Here is a 19677-nt window from a genome sequence, read left to right as displayed (position 1 = left end):
GTCAATCCAGCACTTTTCTTAAAAATTACATTCAAGTTACATGTAAAAATATTAAATTAATTTATAAGAACTTTTGCTTAGAAGGCGATTTTATTAAAATATTAATGTTCTGGACATTTAACAGCTAAGCAAATTGTACATTCGGTAATTTCAGGAATGGTTGCATACGCTAATTTTCTAAAATACAGAAGGTAAGTAAAGTACAACTTGCAGAGGAAGGAATTTTGCAGAGGAAGAAATGGAGGCAGAGGTGAAATGACTTGCCCAAAGTCACACTTGTCAGGTGGCACAGCTAGGAGTAGAACCCAAGTATCCTGACTCCAAGGCATCGAAATTTCTTTCAGAATTAAGATTCTTCAGTCTAATTTCTACTGTGATGGCACAAAGAACAGATTCATTTATAGATGTTAAATTTTCACTAGTGAATTGAGATGTCAGCCTTGAAATGCTACTTTAGTTTATCCAAGAGAAGGTAAAGAGGTGATTTGATCATGGTCTACAAGTACCCAGGTGGGGGGAAAAAATTCTAATTGTAGAGGGCTCATTAATGCTTCAGGAAATGAGATCTAATGGTTGGAAGCTGGACATGGACACATTCAGATTAGAAATAAGACTCAATTTTCTAACAACGAGGGTAATTAACCATTGGAACAACTTACCTAAAGATATGATGGATTCTCCATCACTTGAACTCTTGAAATCAAGACTAAATATTTTTCTTAAAGCTATGCTACAGCTCAAATAGAACTTATTGGCTTGATGCAAAAATTATTGGGTGAGGTTCTCTGGCCTGTGTTACACGGGTCAGACTATCTGGTCCCTTTCAGCTTTAAAAATCTGTGGATCTGTGACCACAAGGAACTAATATGAATTTTAGCATCCATTATGGTAGTTCCTCCTGCAATTTTCTAAAGATCATCAAGTTTTGTACTTAAAACAAGCATATTCCTCCCCTACTCAATCCTGCAGAGTCGGCATTAGGGCTTCATAGCAGTTATTTCCATTATAACAAACCAATATCAAACTAAGTCTTATATGGTCACTGCAGGATCAAGTTGAAACTGGGATTTTAAGAGAACATTTGTATTCAAAATACAAATACCTTAATAAGAATGATCATTCAAAAAATAGGTGCCAAAGTCAATTGCTTTTGGATGAGTGCTTTACTTATACTGTATTTTTACTCTAAATGTGAGAGTCTCTTTAAAATTCGTATTTTATTCATGTGTAAGTTTCACTGGATTTCAGCAAACAGTACATAAGGCAATGAAAGCTTCTTTTTGAGGGACTCTTCAATAGATGAAAAGTTCCTGAAAACACTAGCTTCTAAAAAATCTTAATATCTTGCAGCAGATGACCAGGAAAGGATCTCTCTCATTGCAATGTTGTCTGAAGTCACTAGACAATTTATACTGACATGGTAATTCACTTGATTAACACAAATCAGTTTATGTGCACACAGCTGGTTTTAACAGAGTATACCATAATGGCTGTATTGGTATAATGCACTCTCTTTTGTTTAAGTGAGGTGGGCAGCTTTACATCTAGCTTCTTAAGAGTCATCCATGCAGTATGAAAGTGCCAACATAACCAGTTAGCCCCTTCACAGGACTCGCTTGGCAATGAAAAAGAATTACATTATCCTATTCATAGCATACCAGTAAATGTGGAAGACAGGAAGAAGAGTTTAAGCAGCAATTACAGATGTAAATTTTTAAAAACCTAATCCTAGACCAAATTACCCTGAAACTTTCTGAGTTTCTAGTGCTCTTCAGTTGCCTGATGTACCTAAATTCTCTCCTGTCTCCAGTCCAAATTATCAGTCCCCACCCTTCCTTATTTCCTTACCTCTTTCTCTTTCAACTTTCATCCCATTCTGGATGATTCTCAGGGCTGGTCCACACTAACCCCCCAGTTCGAACTAAGATACGCAACTTCAGCTACGTGAATAACGTAGCTGAAGTCGAAGTACCTTAGTTCGAACTACAAGGTACTTACCGCGGGTCCACATGCGGCAGGCAGACTCCCCCATCGACTCCGCGTACTCCTCTCACGGAGCAGAAGTACCGGCATCGACGGTGAGCACTTCCGGGATCGATTTATCGTGTCTAGACAAGACGCGATAAATCGATCCCAGAAGCTCGATTGCTTACCACCGAACCCGGAGGTAAGTATAGACGTACCCTTAAAGTCCTCCAAAAGCACAGAAAGCAGTTTCAAACAGGCATAACAATTCCCAGAATAATACAACATGCTTATTTAGCCAGATTCCTTCTTGCTTGCTCTGACTTCACTCCATGAGAATTAAGACTCAAATAATTCTTCTCTGGAAAATATGCCATGATGTAAGCCTACTTTTAATGGCCCAGAGTCAACTCTGAGTGTGAAGTCTGGACAGTTCTGAAAACTCACCACTATTGAGAACATAGGGGCCAAATAAGCACAAGATGCAGGGGGGGGAGGGGAGGGTTTTTTTGTTTGTTTTTTTGAAGTAGGAAACAAGCGTCTTTAATATCGCATCTTTGAATTTCTCAGGGGAGAAAAATCTTCTCATGCCCTACTTTAAGCATTCTTATCCAATACAAAATTTGAGGGTGTCTTAATACTAATTTGAGTGCCCCAACATGGAACTGGGCACCTAGTGCAGCTCTCAGGATTTGAAAGTTTGATCCGTGTGTGTTGTGGAAGACACTTGACTTTATTCTTTGTATTAATTTTTAAGAAGTACCTGAATCATGTAGTTCACCCAGGTTATTAAGGCTCCTTTTACTGAACAAACTACACTTAAAATGGTTCTCTGACGAGGAGAGGAGTGTCTTCCAGTAGTTATCTAGACAGCATGTTATCCCAACCGTCAGACCATTTTCCTCTTGCAGGAACCTGTCCTTTGGCATTTACAGACACACAACTAGAATGTATTGTAATTTTATAACAAACCCTAAGCAATACTTAGGAATAAGAATCAAGGTCAGTCTGGATGACTTTATATATTGACTTTAAACAAAAGTTTGTCTCAAATAAAACACCAAGAAGATTCCCACCAAGGTGCAGTTATTGAGCCATTAGTGCAAGGTGTTTATTAGGGTGCTTTATTCAGCAAAGTGATATACAGCATCACAATATACAAACTATTGGAATCAAACATAATATACAATTTTAGAGGCATAAATTAAGTTATAAAATATTCTGAAAAAGGTTCTACATTATCTCCTGCAACTGGGCAATAAAGCCTGGAGTGCATGTGCAGTTTAAATAAAGCAACACACAAGCCTGATAGCTTCCTGAAAATTTCAGAAGAGTACTTTGGCATACACAGTTACTGCACTAAATCTTTAACAAGAGGCAATGTACATTTTTCTTTCTTATGACATACAAAAAGGCATAACTGGAAACCATAAGGAAAAATCGATTCTCCCTTCCCCACCCCCTGAGAAATGTGTGTTACATTTCACTCCAGAAAGAGTCACAGCATCAGACATGCATGACAACCTTGATCTGTCTGTTAGATGGAAATTTTCTAATGGACATTTCAACAGAGAAATAAACTCAAAATAAGTTTTTGGAAATTTGCAATACATATCTCAAACAAAAAACACGATTAAAAGAAAATACAGAAAAATGGAAAAAAATAATTAAATAAGTTTTGGTCCTGTGATAAAGTGTGATGAATTATGCAACTCAGTAGTTGATAGTGACTAGATTCACAGGGGTGCCCCAGTTTTCATTATCAACTTTTGCTTTGTTCTGTCTGACGCACTGTTACGGCTGGGTAGTGGTGACAGATGTTAAGGCTGATTTTGCTAAAAATGGAACTGCTAGTTTTCTGAACTTCTTTGCCAGAGTTTTCCTGTAAGGCAACTTTACCAGACTAACTGCCACAATGTTAAATATTTCCACCCAAGCAATTTATTAAAGAGATGCATATCCAGCATAATAAAACCACTTGGGGAGTTGAATTTTCAGTTGCAGATTCCTAGAGCTTGGGACACAGATAGCATTGCCCACCTCCTGTGGAGGGGAAGAATGACGACTTGTGTCACTAAGCAAAAATTCCTCTAGGCTTGATAATGACAGGTTCCACTAAAAATGTTTCCCTGGGATGCCCCCTCTTTACTCAGTCACTGGCCTTTGTCCAGAAGTCCACAAATCCCTGGTAGTGAGCCCCATAGCATCCTTTTAAGAGAATAGCATCCTTTTAAGAGAATGATACATCGAGGCTGGAGAAAGATTATCATAGCATCATTGTTTTTTCAGCCAACCAAGCAGAAACATTGTGGCTATTACAAGAACATTTCCCAATGGCCATATAACACCACGTGACAAACCACCACTAAAGATAGTTTGCTACATAAAAATGCATAAAGCTAGAATGGGATCTTGGTATGGCCCTATTGCCAATGTACCTTGAATCCCAAGTGCCACTCTTATTCTAGTACAGGGGACCAAAAGAGTTTTATTAATCCACTTCAGTCATGACCTGGTAATTCCAGGCCTGGCCTCTAAAGAGATCACCAGTCTTTGCAAATCATGTGGTAGCTCGGCAATGCATAAGAACAGAGACCAGATAGGAATGCCAACATTTTTCACTCCCGCATTTTAAAAAATTTTCATAGGCCACAGTGTCTTATCAGGAAATAAACAGATGTAAATTTCCTATAGTAATGCTAACACTGTAAATGTTACTGTTCAGAGCTCTCAGTAAATTCACATTGTGAAATTGTCAGCTTCAAACTAATGAGGCTTTCAATAAGTAAAGGCAGTAAGTTCACATTAATTGGAGAATGAAAAGCTTTTCAAATTCTGATATATGTCATTAAACAGGCTGAAGACATAGAATCATAGAACCATAGGGTTAGAAGGGACCACAAGGGTCATCTTGTCTAACCCCCTGCTAAAATGCAGGTACGGGGGGTGGGGGGGGGAAGGTATAAAGGAGACATGTGTGTAATACAAAGTAACAATTCTGGACACATACCAGCTTCAGTGGGGATTGAGAGAGTTCTCAAGCTAAACCAAGATGGGTCAGTACTTTCCTTAGAGACCTTCAAGGAAAAACTCAGAGTACTGCAATTAGCAGTGCTGGCAATTCAACAGGTAATGCTAGGGTTGCCATCCCTCCAGGATTGTCCTAGAGTCCCCAGGAATTAAAGATTAAATCTTTAATTAAAGACTGTCATGTAATAAAACTCCAAGAATACCTCCAACCAAAACTGGCAACCCTAGGTAATACTCTTCCATTGACTCAATGTACCAGTGCCCCAGTATGGTTATAGTAGTACTGCGGTGCTAGAAGTACTCAGGTGCAAGCCACCTGATCATTAAAGGTTCTGTGATGCTTTTTACCCATGTCAGAGTATTGGCTCCACTGTAGTGGCCTCGTGCAGATTTGGATAATCATATTCTGCCTTAGACTCCTGATACTGTTTCACATGTCCAGAATTGTTACACATTGTACTGTGCTTGGCTAAAACAACTGTGTTCAACCCCAGAGCTGGCTGCATTTTGAAAGGAATTCCGTTTGTAAAGTGCTACGTGTTAGGCTATTAATTTTTCCATGAGCAAACTGAGTGTGAAACTGCTTTCCTGAACTTAGTGACAGAGCCTCTAGTGGACTGATGTCTCAAACTGAAAATATTAAATGTGTGAGATGTCCTCATGACTATTGCCTAAAACTAGGGCCAAGACTAAGTTTTATTTTATAGCAGAGTCCATTCAAAAAGCATTCCCTAGTCTAGAAAAATTCAGTCTCAGTACTGCATCAAAATCCATCTAGGTGTTATAGCAGTTAATGTGCTCTAGAAGTGTATGCCTTTGGTACACTATTTTTATATTTGGTCTATACATATATTTGTTAGCAGCAGATAAAGCATGTGAATACAAGGACTGCATGAGAGGGCAATATTTATAATAAAGTGTCTACTATTAAGGAAAAATCTACACCTCAATGACAATTCTCCTGTAGTAGCAAAACTTTTCACATGAAAGACTTGAATTATATCTATGCTGGAATAGCAGCAGGAATTGCAAATGACATGCTGAACATAGAGACAGATCTGCGGGAGTTCAAAGAGGCACTGTTTCTTTCAGTATGGTTGGAGCCTTGTCAGATAATTATTTTGTTAGAAATTTGACAAGTTAAATGTAGTTCTTGACATCTGTTCCATTTTTATTGCTCCTTTAGTCAGATTCATTCTTTATACTTTTTGAGGGCAGGTAAAAATAATTTGCATCTGAGCCCCATGCCTTTCCCACAAAAGTAATCAACACACATAAAAGCTGTAATTAAAATGGAACTCTTCTCTTGCTTCCAAGTTTGAAGTAGTCAGTCCAGTATCAATGCGATTGGCTTTACTGAGACTCAGGGTGCGAAACACGAAAACAATTGCTTTTTGGGGGGGGGGGGTTAAGAAATAATTATTGGGTGCCAGTTTGATAACAAAAGAGTTTTTTGTTTTTTTGTTTTTTTTTTTTTAAAGAAAAGACAAAGCTCCTTAGGTCTCAGTAGATGCAAATTTGGGAATAATTATATTTAAAGTCTCTATAGTAGATCCTATAAAGAGCCACCTCTTCTTAGCAAAGAAAATGGCATCATTAAATTTAAATCCTTATTCACAAAGGTTTCTAAGCAGCAAGGACAAAGGCAGGTGGAGCTCAGGATTACTCTAAGGATGTGTTCAGTGATGGTGAAAGAGGAGAGCTGCAGTCATGGTGGACCCATCCCCTATGAAAGCACAGCTTGGATTTACTGTCAAACCCTTCGTTAAGAATTAAAACCCCAGTGAATTTTTAATTTTTTTAAAAAGATGGATTAAATAAAAATGGAATTGTAAAAGTAAGTTAAAAAGTAGCCTTGACAAATTGCTAAAATTGTGCAGTTAAAAAAAATCTGTCATGCACGTTTGTGCTTACACAAAGAAAGGAAGGTTTCAACAAGCACTGCAGAGAGAGGGAGGAGGAGGAGGAGGAGGAGGGCTGATCAGCTGACAGCAGAAGTGGGACGGTAGAGCTACACGTTTCTTCTACACGTAAACTCCAGGGATGTAAAGCAAGAGCTCTGTAAAATGCCGAAGGTTTTAGAACTGTAATGGCAGGTAGAAAAGTACACTGGTCTTGTGTCAGTAGCAGCCCCAGTGTTAGAAGACAGTCTAGGCTTCTAGGAGGAGAAAATAGAAAAGGAGGGAAAGAAATAGGAGAAGGGAAAGGGAGGGGGAAAGGGCAAAAAAGCGTAAATCATTAGTAAACATGAACATTAATGCAGCAAACTGCACATCAAGCAATATTTCATTTAGTGCTGATAGCAGACCTTTCCAGAGACTAATTCAGAAACAGGAAACTTCATTTGTACAAAAGTCTGAAAAAGTCTCACTTCATGCAAGAGCAGACAATTGTGCTACATGCAGAAATTAGCTGTGTTAAATCTAGATTAGTGGCAAAGTGCCGTTGAGAGAATGGCAGTTCAGGATGTCTCTGAAAAGGAGGATTTGCGTTAAAAACTGTACCCAGCAAGATATATTTCTGTGAATTGGTTTTAAGGAGAGGAAAACCACTAGAGATGCAAGATCCAATACTGCCAGGTACTAAACATCAGTATGCGAGGTGCTGAGTACCCTTAGCTCCTACTTAAATCAGCAAGTGTTGAAAATGCTCAGCACTTGCAGGATTGAGCCCTTAACTAGAAAGTAAATGTACTAAAATTAACTACACAAATCTTTCACCTGCACTCAATGTTTCCGCCAAGGATACCCCACAACTCTACTATAATCTGGATATTCCAAACTGGGAAAAACAGCAACAAAAACCAGCCTTGTGAGGTTTGGCATCACACTGTAAAATTCCCTTTTGTGCTGGGGTATCCAGATTTTTGGGGCTTCTCTACATGGGGACACTCAGGAAGGCCAAATCAACTAAAGCCATGAACTGAATGTGCATAAATTAAAGTGTGTTGACCCCCATATGGATACTCTCTCATTCAAGAGTAAATTGGCCTTAGTTCACTGTAATTTAATCCTTCGAGGAGGTATATCTACACTGCAATTAGGAGGTGTGAATGCAGCTTGTGTAAGACTAGTTTTGATGGAGTTAGTTCACTAAAAATATCAGAGAAGCTGAAGCCATGGCAGCATGGGCTAGATGCCCAAGCATAAGCCCACCCAGGACACTGGGTACATACTTGAGCAGCTAGCTCGTGCCATAGCAGCTTCTCTGCTATTTCTAGCGAGCTAGCTGAAGTATGCTTACATGTGCTGCAATCGCACGGCCTGATCGTAGGGAAGACATACCCTAAGGCCACTTAACCCGTGAGCGAGAGCACCCACAGAGAGTTAAGGCATTTTGAGTTATGCACATTCACGTCACACCTTTAGTTGATTCACCTCAACTTTCCTAGTGTCCCCATGTAGATATGCCCTTAATCTAGTCAAGTGAGTGCTAATCTGGGAAAAGGAAAAAAAGGCCTTTTTTCAGACCTAACTAATCCTAACCACTGTACACTCCAGATAACTGCAGAGAATGTTATATGTAATGAAAACTACATCAAGTCAACGTCCCGTTGAATCAAACTGCAAATACATTCCACTGCAGAAGAAAAAAAGCATAACTATCTAGGGAGTGAAAAAATGAGATGCATTTACGTACCCAAGTGACGATTACATTATCCCCATTCTCCAACCATCTCCAATGATTATTTCAGGATCCAGTTTCAATGTGGCTCTGTTTTGCAAAGTTCCCCATGATCTCGTTCTACTCTGTCTTGTACACTGTGTTTCTCTACTTCTGTATCACCTATTTGTTGCCACAATTCTGAAGTTATGGAACCTTCTCTGCAGCTCCTGCTCTCTGGAACAGTCTTTCTGGATTTTCCCAGCTCATCAACTGTTCATCTCACTTCAAATCTCATTTGAAAAAGTCTCTCCCTTGTCTGTGCCTCTTAATATCATTCTCCCTCTATTATTTAACTAACTGTAGGAGGTCAATGTCGTGAGACATTTTGAAAAGACTACAGTTGTATTATACACATTTCCCATTAGTCTGAAAACCCTAAGTTAGTTGATGCTTAAGTGACTACTTAAGCTTCCATGTTGCTATTCCTATCACTCTGAAGTTGCCTTTAGACAACCTCTAACAAGAAAAATTTCTGAACTCCAAACCTCACAAACTTAGACGTCAAGACAGAACCTATTGATAATAAACAAGCTGCAGTCATCTACAAAGGTCTTTGCTTGTGTTGTTAGTATTTAGCATCTGAGAGGTTAAAATTAATTTATGGTTTACTGGAGACTAGCCTTTAAGGAAGGTTATTACTAACCTCCAGAATCATTCATTCAAAAGAGGACCCCGGTGCACCAGTGCAGTCAGCTACACATACTTACAATTTCATTATGGGATACGTTTGGATTCCACTTCTTCCAGCATATATATAATACTGAAAAGAGCAACTGAAGTAGTTTGAGAGAGGCTCAGGGGTCACCTTAATTTTATACTTTCCTGTAAAAATCTACAGCTTTATTTTGACAAGCATTTACAAAAGCAGGTTAAGCACACAGACTAGTGCCATATTTGTAAATCTTCATCTTCCCAATAAATGCATCCAATTTAACCACATATGCATTAAAAATTAAATAATTCTCTAAACGCACAAGTACTGACCACAACAAGAGAGTTTTCTACCCCTTCATAGCCTCAGGAAGCTTGTTTTTCTTGAGCCTGGACCTGAAGACCAGAGTAAGTGTAACATGCTACTACAAGAGGATCCAATTTGGGTCTCTAGTGCAGCCTCTCCAGCCATAGGCTGGGATCACTGCCGAAATAGCATTTTTAGCCTCTGTTTGGAGCTAGTGACTCAGGAGACCAGCAAGTACCTCTGGTCAATGCCAAGAATGACAACCACCTCCGAACAACCGTATACTTGGTAGAGCAAAGATTACTACAACGTAAGAGCTTTGGCTGATCAACCATTTCCCCCCCTTCACTACAAAAGAAAAAAGTTACCTATTATTGGAATACTTGTTACAGCAGGATATTTTCTACCTTAATATTTGTGGTGATAGTGACATCCGAGCTACATCAACAAGCTAAATGCAATGATCAAAAATAGGACAATTAATGCATGTCCCAGACAGGCATGAAGTTTAATCACTCATTCAGAACCCGTCATAGGATATTTGTGTAGAGATTCGCCCATTTAGTCATGGCATGTTTCTTGAAATACCAAGCTATTATGTATTGCTGTTAAGAGATGGATTTAGGAGGACTTCAAAACTTCAATTTTGATAGACTCTCACTTTGGCAGCATGCTAAGAGAGTCGGGGGGAAAACTGAGAAGAGAAGATGAACAACCAGACCACAGTGAACTTCTCCTCGCAGCTGGTGATCATACTGCACTTTGAAACTGGGGAGAACAACAGGGGAAGTTCATACTCAAAATAGGGTAGACTTAGTCCAGGTAATGTTAGGGCTTCATTGGAAAGTCATTTTAATACATCAGTATCTCAAATACATCTTCCTTAGGTTAACTGTGGCTACAGTACATGAAGCCTTCTAAAAGGGGCTTTCTTAAATATGAGCAATTCTGGTATAGAAGGTAGTTTTAGCTTAGTTTAAATGCTTTAAAAAAAAAAATCAAGGTTCACTGGGCAGCGAGCAGCTCTTCGGAAAGTACCAAATAAATACTGAAAATCTCATAGAAAAGAACACTTTGCCAGAACAAAGATCATCTAGTAGGTTCTGACTAAACCAGAGGAAATAAGTAAGTCTTCTAAAGCATTGTGTTTAACTCAGACATTACTCTCTTACCTGTACTGTCATCTTCTATTCCATGGTCACCATTCTCTAACACTGCTGGTCCAACAGCTGAAATACCTGCAATAACCACACAGAATATATCAACCTGTGGGCAGGCGTCACTCCTAACCTATATAAAGTTCATCTCAAAACTTTCCCCCAAGATGTTTTTTTCCTCAGTACTGCTCAATCCACACCCTAGATCTTCTCTCTGACTGCCACTCCCACCTCCCTTGTATCAGGGTAGGGGGAACAAGCCACACAACTCATTGAGTCAGAAGAGCCCAATTAACCACTTACCAGTAGCATCAATACTTCCTAAGAGAGTGGCGTATTCCAGGCACACAGTCTGTTGCTTAGTCCCATGAAAGTGACCCACAGAATTATAACCAGGGGCTTCTGCAACAACTCACACCACAATTGCAATTATCCAAATCATCTAGGGGACGAACCTTTGACTAAAGGGGCTTCCAAAAGGCAAGACTACAGCAGATTTCCCTTAAAGGATATTCAATAAAGCGTGCCTTTGAAATTTTATCCATCTAACCAAGATAGGCCTTCCTTGCCGTACTACTCATTGCTATGTTGCATATGGATACTGTCATTACATCGAAGGCTGTATCACACAAAAACCCTGAGCATAATCTGTTCCAGGAAGAGACGCTTGCATCTGACTTTCTGAAGCAAGTTCAGGAGTGAGAGACCAATATACAAGAGGTCTCAATATAAATGTAACATATAACGGAGATAATAAGAGCTTTTGCTTATCTTGAGTGCCCTTTTGAGGGCGACATCCATTTTTCCAATTTCCAAGGAATATTTGAGCCCTGAGGAGACTGGTATAGGAGTCCCAGTACTTGAAATTGTTACCTCTACCCTTTTGGACAAACCACTATTATCTTAGCCTTATAATTTGTGGAGCTTCCAAAATGCTTTTGGGACAGAATCTAAGTGGCTCCATTCCTTAACCATGTCCAACTCAGCTTCATTAAAAGAAAGAGTTGGGAGGTTTAGGGTGGGTTCAGAACTGTTACCCTGTGTGACAAAGACAAGACTAGGGAGAGACATTCTTTTGTCTCCCCATCTGACATGAAACTAACATCTTACAGTTATGGACTAATCCTAGAATAATGATGGAAACTGACATTCTTGTTGCAGTTAGTCAAAGCTGAAATCAATAAATATGGCTCAGGATATTTACCTAAGAAAATTTCAATTGAGACACATTACAAAGCATATGCATTCAAGATATATATGCAAGTTTATTTATATTTGTCTATTACATGAGTACTTAGCTGGATAACTCCCACAAAAGTCAACAGGAGGCACATTGCTAAAACCCAACTCTCATCTCCTAAAATGTCATCCTTCATCAGTATTTAACAAAACAAAACTACTTTAATTACTAAAGTGAACAACAAAAAGCTGTTTTCAGTAAAAATAAAATCAGTCCTGTAAGTAGGGGAGCTTAAAGGCAGTATAATGAAATGTGTTCAGCCTTCAACTTGTTTAATGATATTCACGGTTTCAAGATCAGAGTCTTTCCTGCTCCAAGATTGCTTAAAAGAATTTCCTTGGGAGTACACCTCTACCCCGATATACCGCAACCCGATATAATAGGAATTCGGATAGAACACGGTAAAGCAGCGCTCCGGGGGGGGTGGGGCTGCGCACTCCGGTGGATCAAAGCAAGTTCGATATAACGCGGTTTCACCTATAACGCAGTAAGATTTTTTGGCTCCCGAGGACAGCGTTATATCGGGGTAGAGGTGTACTAGGATTTATACCCTGCCTACACTCAAAAGGCAGTTGAGTACTGCGAGATCCAGTGGCTAGGTCAGAGGACTGGGAATCAGGAGATCTGGGTTTAACCCAAATTGGCCACTCACTCTCTAAGTGACTTTGAGAAAGTCACAAACTCCCATGTGGCTCAGTTTCTCCAACTGTAACATGGGAAAAGTGAGGCTTAGCCATCTTTGAAAAAGAATCTGAGATCTATGGCTGAGAAGCATTATAAAAGCATTAGTACCCTTTGTACTCTAATGACTAGAAAATGCATATATTGCTCTATTACCCAAGGAGTTCTCTAGCCATCCAAATATGTTTATACAATTCAATATTGATCCCATAATCCCACCAACACAGAACTGCTTAGTGTCAGTAACTATATCCACTTCTGCATACTGCTCCAGAAAGAGTGAAGAACGGCTACAATTTAATATAAAAACCGGTCATTCTCCAAAATACACAGTGATCTTTAACAGTTGGAGTCCGTTGGAATTAATGTTCTGAGCAAGGTTGCCAGCATTATTGGACATCTTCAGACATTATAAGGCCATTTAGTAAAATGACAATACTGTATCCTCCTGGCAACAAGCCCTGTGCAATAAAGGAAATATTGGAATACCTCATCTTTCCTTCCAAAAGCTGCTGCTCAACTTCTAGGAACTCATCCCCCAGTTTTCAGTTGTAAAAAGCATAGTAGAGACAAGCAACTGCAGGAATCATACAGAGCAGCAAGAATTATTTTCTTCTAGTTAATGGTAAAGAACATGCCGCTTGTAACAGAACCTCAGCCTCTCTGGTTGTTAGCTTTACGTTATGCACTGGGGCACCAATTTTTATCTGCAACCAGGAAGAATAACATTTTTATTTTAAATGAAGACCACGACTTTCCAGGGAGAAAAAGTGAAGACACCATTCATTAATGAGTGCTTTGTAAATTAAGGGTTAAAAACTAGAGTCAGACTTTCTATCTAATCCTGCAAAGGGTAGGGACTCAAACAGCTGCACTGTACCTCAGTGATCATTCTGACTCATCTGCGCTTGCTGACAAATTAGTGTCGCTAACATAGCTATCTTTAAGTGATGTCCATGTTAAGTGGCAATAGGTTGCATAGCATGCAGCACTCAACATGATCAAAATAGGGCATATCCCTACATTCCTTTGCAACAGCTTCAAGTTACCCAAGCAGAGTCCCTCCTTTTCACCCACTCAAATTTTAGGCAAAATCTTCCTCCTCAATCCCTAACCTTGTGTCAGCAATTCAGAAAATAGTAGGCCAGTTAAGTGAGTGGGACTAGAAAGCCATGATCGTTTCACTCCTCTAGTGTTCAGAACAGTAAGCATCACTGATCATCACGGAGATCACCGCTGAAGTGGTGTCAGTTTTCTACACTTTTTGCTATTGCAGTGTTCTAAAAATAGAAAAATGAAATTGTAAAACTACAAGTGGCGGCAGAGGGTCTAAGGAACAGCTGTAGTACACAAAAAAGCTTTTAACTAACATTTTAAGAGGACTAGATTTCATGTTAGGCGTATCCCTTTAAAAACAGCTTTACACAAAGATTCTGTATCCAGTTAATTCAGATGGGGAAGAAACCTCTGCATGTGGAGCCCAGATGCAAGTGAAGAGATATCTATGAATCAAACAGCTAGCCAAATCTGGCCAGAGCTGGGAGGGGATCATCAAAAGATTACTACATAAAAGCTTTTACTGTGTAGTAAAGCATTATTTGCTGGGCAGATAGCATCTAAACAAGAACAGATTCAAGAAGAGTTTTGCTCATTTGAGCCTCCCAAAATCAAGCATACCCTACCCTTGCCTTGCTGCACTCTCTTGAAAATTAAAAGTAGCAAGACTGACTTCCTGTAAAGCTCTAGCTCTTTGAAATGCTCTAGCTCTCCTCTATATATGTTTCACTCTATATGCATCCGAAGAAGTGGGTTGTAGCCCACGAAAGCTTATGCTCTAATAAATTTGTTAGTCTCTAAGGTGCCACAAGTACTCCTGTTCTTTTTGCGGATACAGACTAACACGGCTGCTACTCTGAAACCTCTTTGAAATGGACTCTCTAGGTGAGTTATATGAAATACAAGGGTCCTTAGTCATGGGGGTACAAATGTACTGTTATTACCAGGTGTGTTTTGGTAAAAAGGCCTTGGAGCTGAATATGTACTTCTATTTCAGCTATACAAAGTGCGGTATACAAATTCCCAATAATCTTTTTTAGGCCCAACCCCACTACCATCATAATCTGAACTATTTAAGAATCAAACACATCAATACATCCAAACTCCATAATCTTTGTCAGAATCACAAGATACTACTTGCATCTGGCCAGTGGATCAAAGGATTGCCTTTATGTAAACAAATTTAAGAAAGCATTCACTACAACAAATAATCTCAAGCAAAATGGACAGGGCCAACATATTAAACGATCTCCACATTAATGGCTTGGCGTGGTACATATGTAAGCACAGCCACACTGTTTTGAACACATTTTAATTCACCATCACACAAGCAGTTTACTTGGGTGAGAAGGCAAGAGGGTGGAAAGAAAGACACTTTCAGATAAGCCTATTGAAGAGAGGCCCATTAATATATTTTATTACTCTTAGATGTGCAGATTGGTTGGATATGCCAGACGATGAATAGAAACCATGACACAAAAGCACAAATGAGAATAATACAACCCATACATGTACATAAACAGACTTGTGCACAGTCACTTAGCTGGAATCCACGGCAGAACAGCTGACTTAAAACTAAATAGGCTACCTTTACTTGTGCATCTCCAGTACAGACATCCTCAATTAAAAAACAAAACAAAAAACATGAATTGGGCCCCCCCAAAATTATTAAATTGGTGTAAAAGATCATGAGATTTAAGAAAATTATGAATTTGAGGCTTTTTATTTGCCTTCTGGTGAGTCTTTTGGATACATTTGGGTCCTGTTTTCAAGTTTTTATCTGCAACCAGGAGGACTAACTTTTTTTTTTTTATTTTAAATGAAAACCAAGACACTCACTTAATCACATGCCTCCAGGATCAAGGGCTTAAAGAAAATCGCTAACTATCACATGACTTTAATAAAAAACGAGTATAGGTGCAGTGTTGATAGCATCAGGCACATGCAAATATGCATGTGAATTTTTGCCCTTGGTCATATGACAATAGCAATAAAAGTGCCAAACATTTAGATTATACATGATCATATGCCTTGTACCTGTGAATTTTCACAGCAAAATGGATGAAGTCAAGTTTTAATAACAGAGTACTCCCACTTAGACTCCACTGAATTGCTATGGTTTATCAAAAGCTGAACCACAAAAAGTATATTTTTTAAAAATGCATTTTCTGTAATACATTTAATTGGATCCTAAACCTCAGAGAATTAGTATCCCCAATGATTGGCTTTAACCTTCATTGTCAATACCATGAAAACTCTCATCTCAGGTCTTAACTGCTACAACCTTGCCCCCTCAAATTCATTTAAAATGTTGCTGCTAAGGCAGTTTCTAGATAATACTTAGTCCTGCCATGAGTGCAGGAGACTGAACTAGATGACCTCTCAAGGGTCACTTCCAGTCCTATGATTCTATGACTCTTGGATAGCTGCTCTGACCACATCAGGTGGGTAATATCAGAAGTTGGTCCAGTAAAAGTATGACCTCACTCACCATGTCTCTCTAACTACTAAGGAAACAATCACAACAGGATTAAATATAAAAGACTATTTAGGGTCTCCCACATTGTGCTCTACTAGTGATCTTTAAAACAACTGTGTGACGCTAGCCAATATAACAATTGTGCTAGAACTTCCTTGTTTTGCTTGGTGCACTGTAGCAACGTTTATATTAACTTCTCCAAGTCGGAAATAAGCCCTCTACCTTCATTTTATAACATGCTAGAGAAACTGGAGTATCATGTCTAGATTTCTAAGACAATATTGAAGGCACTTTTTCTTCTCTCTCCTAAGAAAAAGCACATTTTTTAGCTGTGGATCTAACATCGGATCTGTGGAGTTCTACAGAATAGTCTGCAACAATCTTCACCTTTAATATGCAGCACAGAGCTCACCAGCAGCAGGCCTTATGCCTGGATCAAGACTGAGCACTGCATGCTACATCTGCAGTTTCTGCAGCTTTGCTTACATAGAGGGGCAGCTAAATCTGCCATCCTTCATGCAAATTAAGTGCTGCCCTCAACCTCCTGTCAAGTTGCCAATACACCCCCTTTAGCCAAAGTTTTGGATGCTTCTTTATTAACCGAAATATAGACTATGGAAAGTACAAAGGAAAAAGGCAGGATAGGAACATTTAAAGAATCAAGGTATCACCTGCAGTACTTTCAACTGTATTTAATTTGATTGCCAAGTTCCTGACAGCAACATAAGAATTGCTGCCTGGAATACTGAAACAGATAAAAAGCTTTTCATTTCAATCCTGTGGGATACTTCATTGTCTGCAATAATGAAATGTAACAATTCTTACAAATGCTACAGGTTTTACCAGCCCTCTAGAAAAAAATTAATTACGTATCTAAGGAGAATATTAGCAGTATTGATACAATCCGGATGTCTACATCCATTGACTGACTGATTTTTTTGTGATTCCCATTTTGAGACTAAGGAAATTCCCAGATCAATTAAATATGCAGCTTTTAGGATGCACTTAAGGAACATTTGCTGTCCTTAAACTCAGAAATGTCAGGGGGTTGATTTTTCTTTGCAAAAGCATAGTAAAAACTTACAGGAAGCCTGCAGCCTTCTGCAATGAAGGCACCTATTGCTACTGTGGAGAAAGATAGAAGGAAAGGAAAGGGAAATTTTGTGGTTTGATCTCAAGCTTGCAGGCCCCAGATGTGCGCTTTGTTTCCTTATGGGGGAGGGGACGTCTGCTCTGATATGCAGCACTTTGTGTCCACTCTACCATAGTCTAGTACTCTCAATGCCCTCTGGTGGCCATTTGAGGGCTTGAATCGAGGATGATAGACAAGCTTGCGACTGGGATGGAGGAAGGGAAATGATTTTTGCAATGTATACCCACTCAAAGGAGTGAAACAGAGCATAGCTTTCTTCCCCCACTTCTGAAAGTAGCAATAGTATCAAGTTTTGAAGCAGCGTGGTGTACTTGGAAGCAAGTAACTGACAGCATACCTGTCTGCAGTCGGGTATTAAAGCCTGACATTTACTTCTCAGCTGACACCCAAAGCCTATCATTTGAAAAAATAGGATTTAAATATTTTCCAAACAGGATAATATATCCCTCACTTTAGATGAATCAGAACAATGCAGGGCTTAAAAAACGATCATCGCAGGCTATCTAGACTTCAATTCAATGTCATTTTCACTGCTACAGCCTTCAGGGCTACATCACCACTGAAAGCCCTGAAGGTTTGAGAGTTCCTCCAGAAGCCTGAATTTGGGGCCAAAAGATTGAGACTAAACAGGTAGACAGCAGCCAGCTGCAAATAGGGTGACCAGATGTCCCGATTTTACAGGGACAGTCCCGATATTTGGGGCTTTTTCTTATATAGAGGCCTATTACCCCCCCAACCCCGTCCTGATTTTTCACACTTGCTATCTGGTCACCCTAGCTGCAAAACATACAGAAGGCTTTGTACACACCCAAAGCAATCCTCCAGCATTATGTAAAGACCACAACCTAGTAAGAGGATTACCTGGAATTTGCCAAATTATATCCAGCCACTTGCTAGGTATAGTCTAAAACTTCCTAGGAATTGATATCCCAATGGGGAAAGCACCACTTGAGGGTTTTTTAAAACTAACGTTTAGTCTCACTTTGAGACAAATTCCCATCTGACTATACTTCTATTCTCATTACCCCTTCTCTTCCCTTACCCACCCCTCAGTATTCATATGGTTTACACAAGTCCATGCTGGGGCCCATCTGACTGTTTGTTAAGCTCATCTAATCTGGCTCATGGATTAAAAATAAATAAATAAATAAATAAAAACACAACTTTAGCAGAGATGAAATAGCTGGATCCTGACGGAAAATATGACTAAGCTCGTTTCTGACTGAGGAAAATCAATCTCAGCAGCAAAGATCCTGCTGTCGAAACACATCCCAGCATTTTAACATGAATAAATTAACAAGTCAGAGCTGAAAAAGTCTGATCCATGAAAGTTAGTTTCCTCCCTCATGAAAGAATAAAGCAGTTTTGGAGTCCTATTCTGGAGCTTTGAATGTGAAACTCTTGCTAAATATTATGTAGCAATTTCTGTGCTCAAAAGCTTCATATTATAATCAAACATTAAAACAGAGCCTTATGCTTCTCTACAAGCTAGGCCATTTCATAGTGCCATGCAGTGTTTACGTCTGATTTATTCTACAGGATTTACTCAGTGGCAGGTAGCACATATTCAACCCTACCTTATATATTGTCAAAAGCATTTTTTTAAATCGAGATTTGTTGAACAGTCATAACACGTGGGTTTGATGAGAAAGCACGGTCCTTTTCACAAGCAAATTGATCTCCCATCACCTCTTCAAGAAAAAAAAAAAAAATGAACCATCTGAAAGTAGCACATAATGGGATCAAGAGCCAAGAATGGCTTGTAGTAAACTGACACCAGTTGAGATTGCAGAGGTTGACAAACCTCAACAGCCAAGCATGTACAAAGAGACAAAAAGCTAAAAAAGCTTTAGTTTATGCACCCACGGTAATCAGGCTCTCCAATTACTTTGGAGAGATCAAAACATCATCAAAATAGGGTCTCTACAATGATTTCCATTGCCAGTTACTCCAAGGGAATTTGAACATCCAATTCTTCACGAGATTCCATCAGAAAAACCTCTTCAAAACTAAATCTTTGAAGCTAAATGTGAAAAAGTTATTTCCCACCCCCAATTTTTTCCACAATGGACAAGTCAATATCTTACAAAAATCTGTTAATTAAACCAAGAGGAGCACATGACTAATCTGAGTAATCACATGATGTTTTGCCACAGCCTTCATCCTTCCTCATCCGACTCTTCACCCTCCCCATTTATCCCCACTCACCACATCATATCTAATATTAGACTAAGCTTTTCAGAGCAGGCACATTTTTTAGTTCTGTATTGTAAAGTACCTCACACTTTCAGA

General features: G+C 39.2%; 1 protein-coding gene across 1 annotated transcript in view; it reads right to left on the bottom strand.

Moving 5' to 3' along the window:
- LOC112102497 (titin homolog) overlaps window positions 1–19677 on the bottom strand; it is a 176209-nt gene that overhangs the window by 66522 nt on the left and 90010 nt on the right. Inside the window, exon 4 of the mRNA XM_029911616.1 lies at window positions 10792–10857. Within this exon, the coding sequence (XP_029767476.1) occupies window positions 10792–10857 (66 nt within the window). The remainder of the gene's footprint in view (window positions 1–10791; window positions 10858–19677) is intronic.

The sequence above is a fragment of the Terrapene carolina genome, unplaced genomic scaffold (assembly GCF_002925995.2).
Source record: "Terrapene carolina triunguis isolate 2854851 unplaced genomic scaffold, T_m_triunguis-2.0 Scaffold111, whole genome shotgun sequence".
In the NCBI taxonomy this organism is placed as follows: Eukaryota; Metazoa; Chordata; order Testudines; family Emydidae; genus Terrapene; species Terrapene triunguis.
This window is presented reverse-complemented; position numbering and strand designations above follow the sequence as displayed.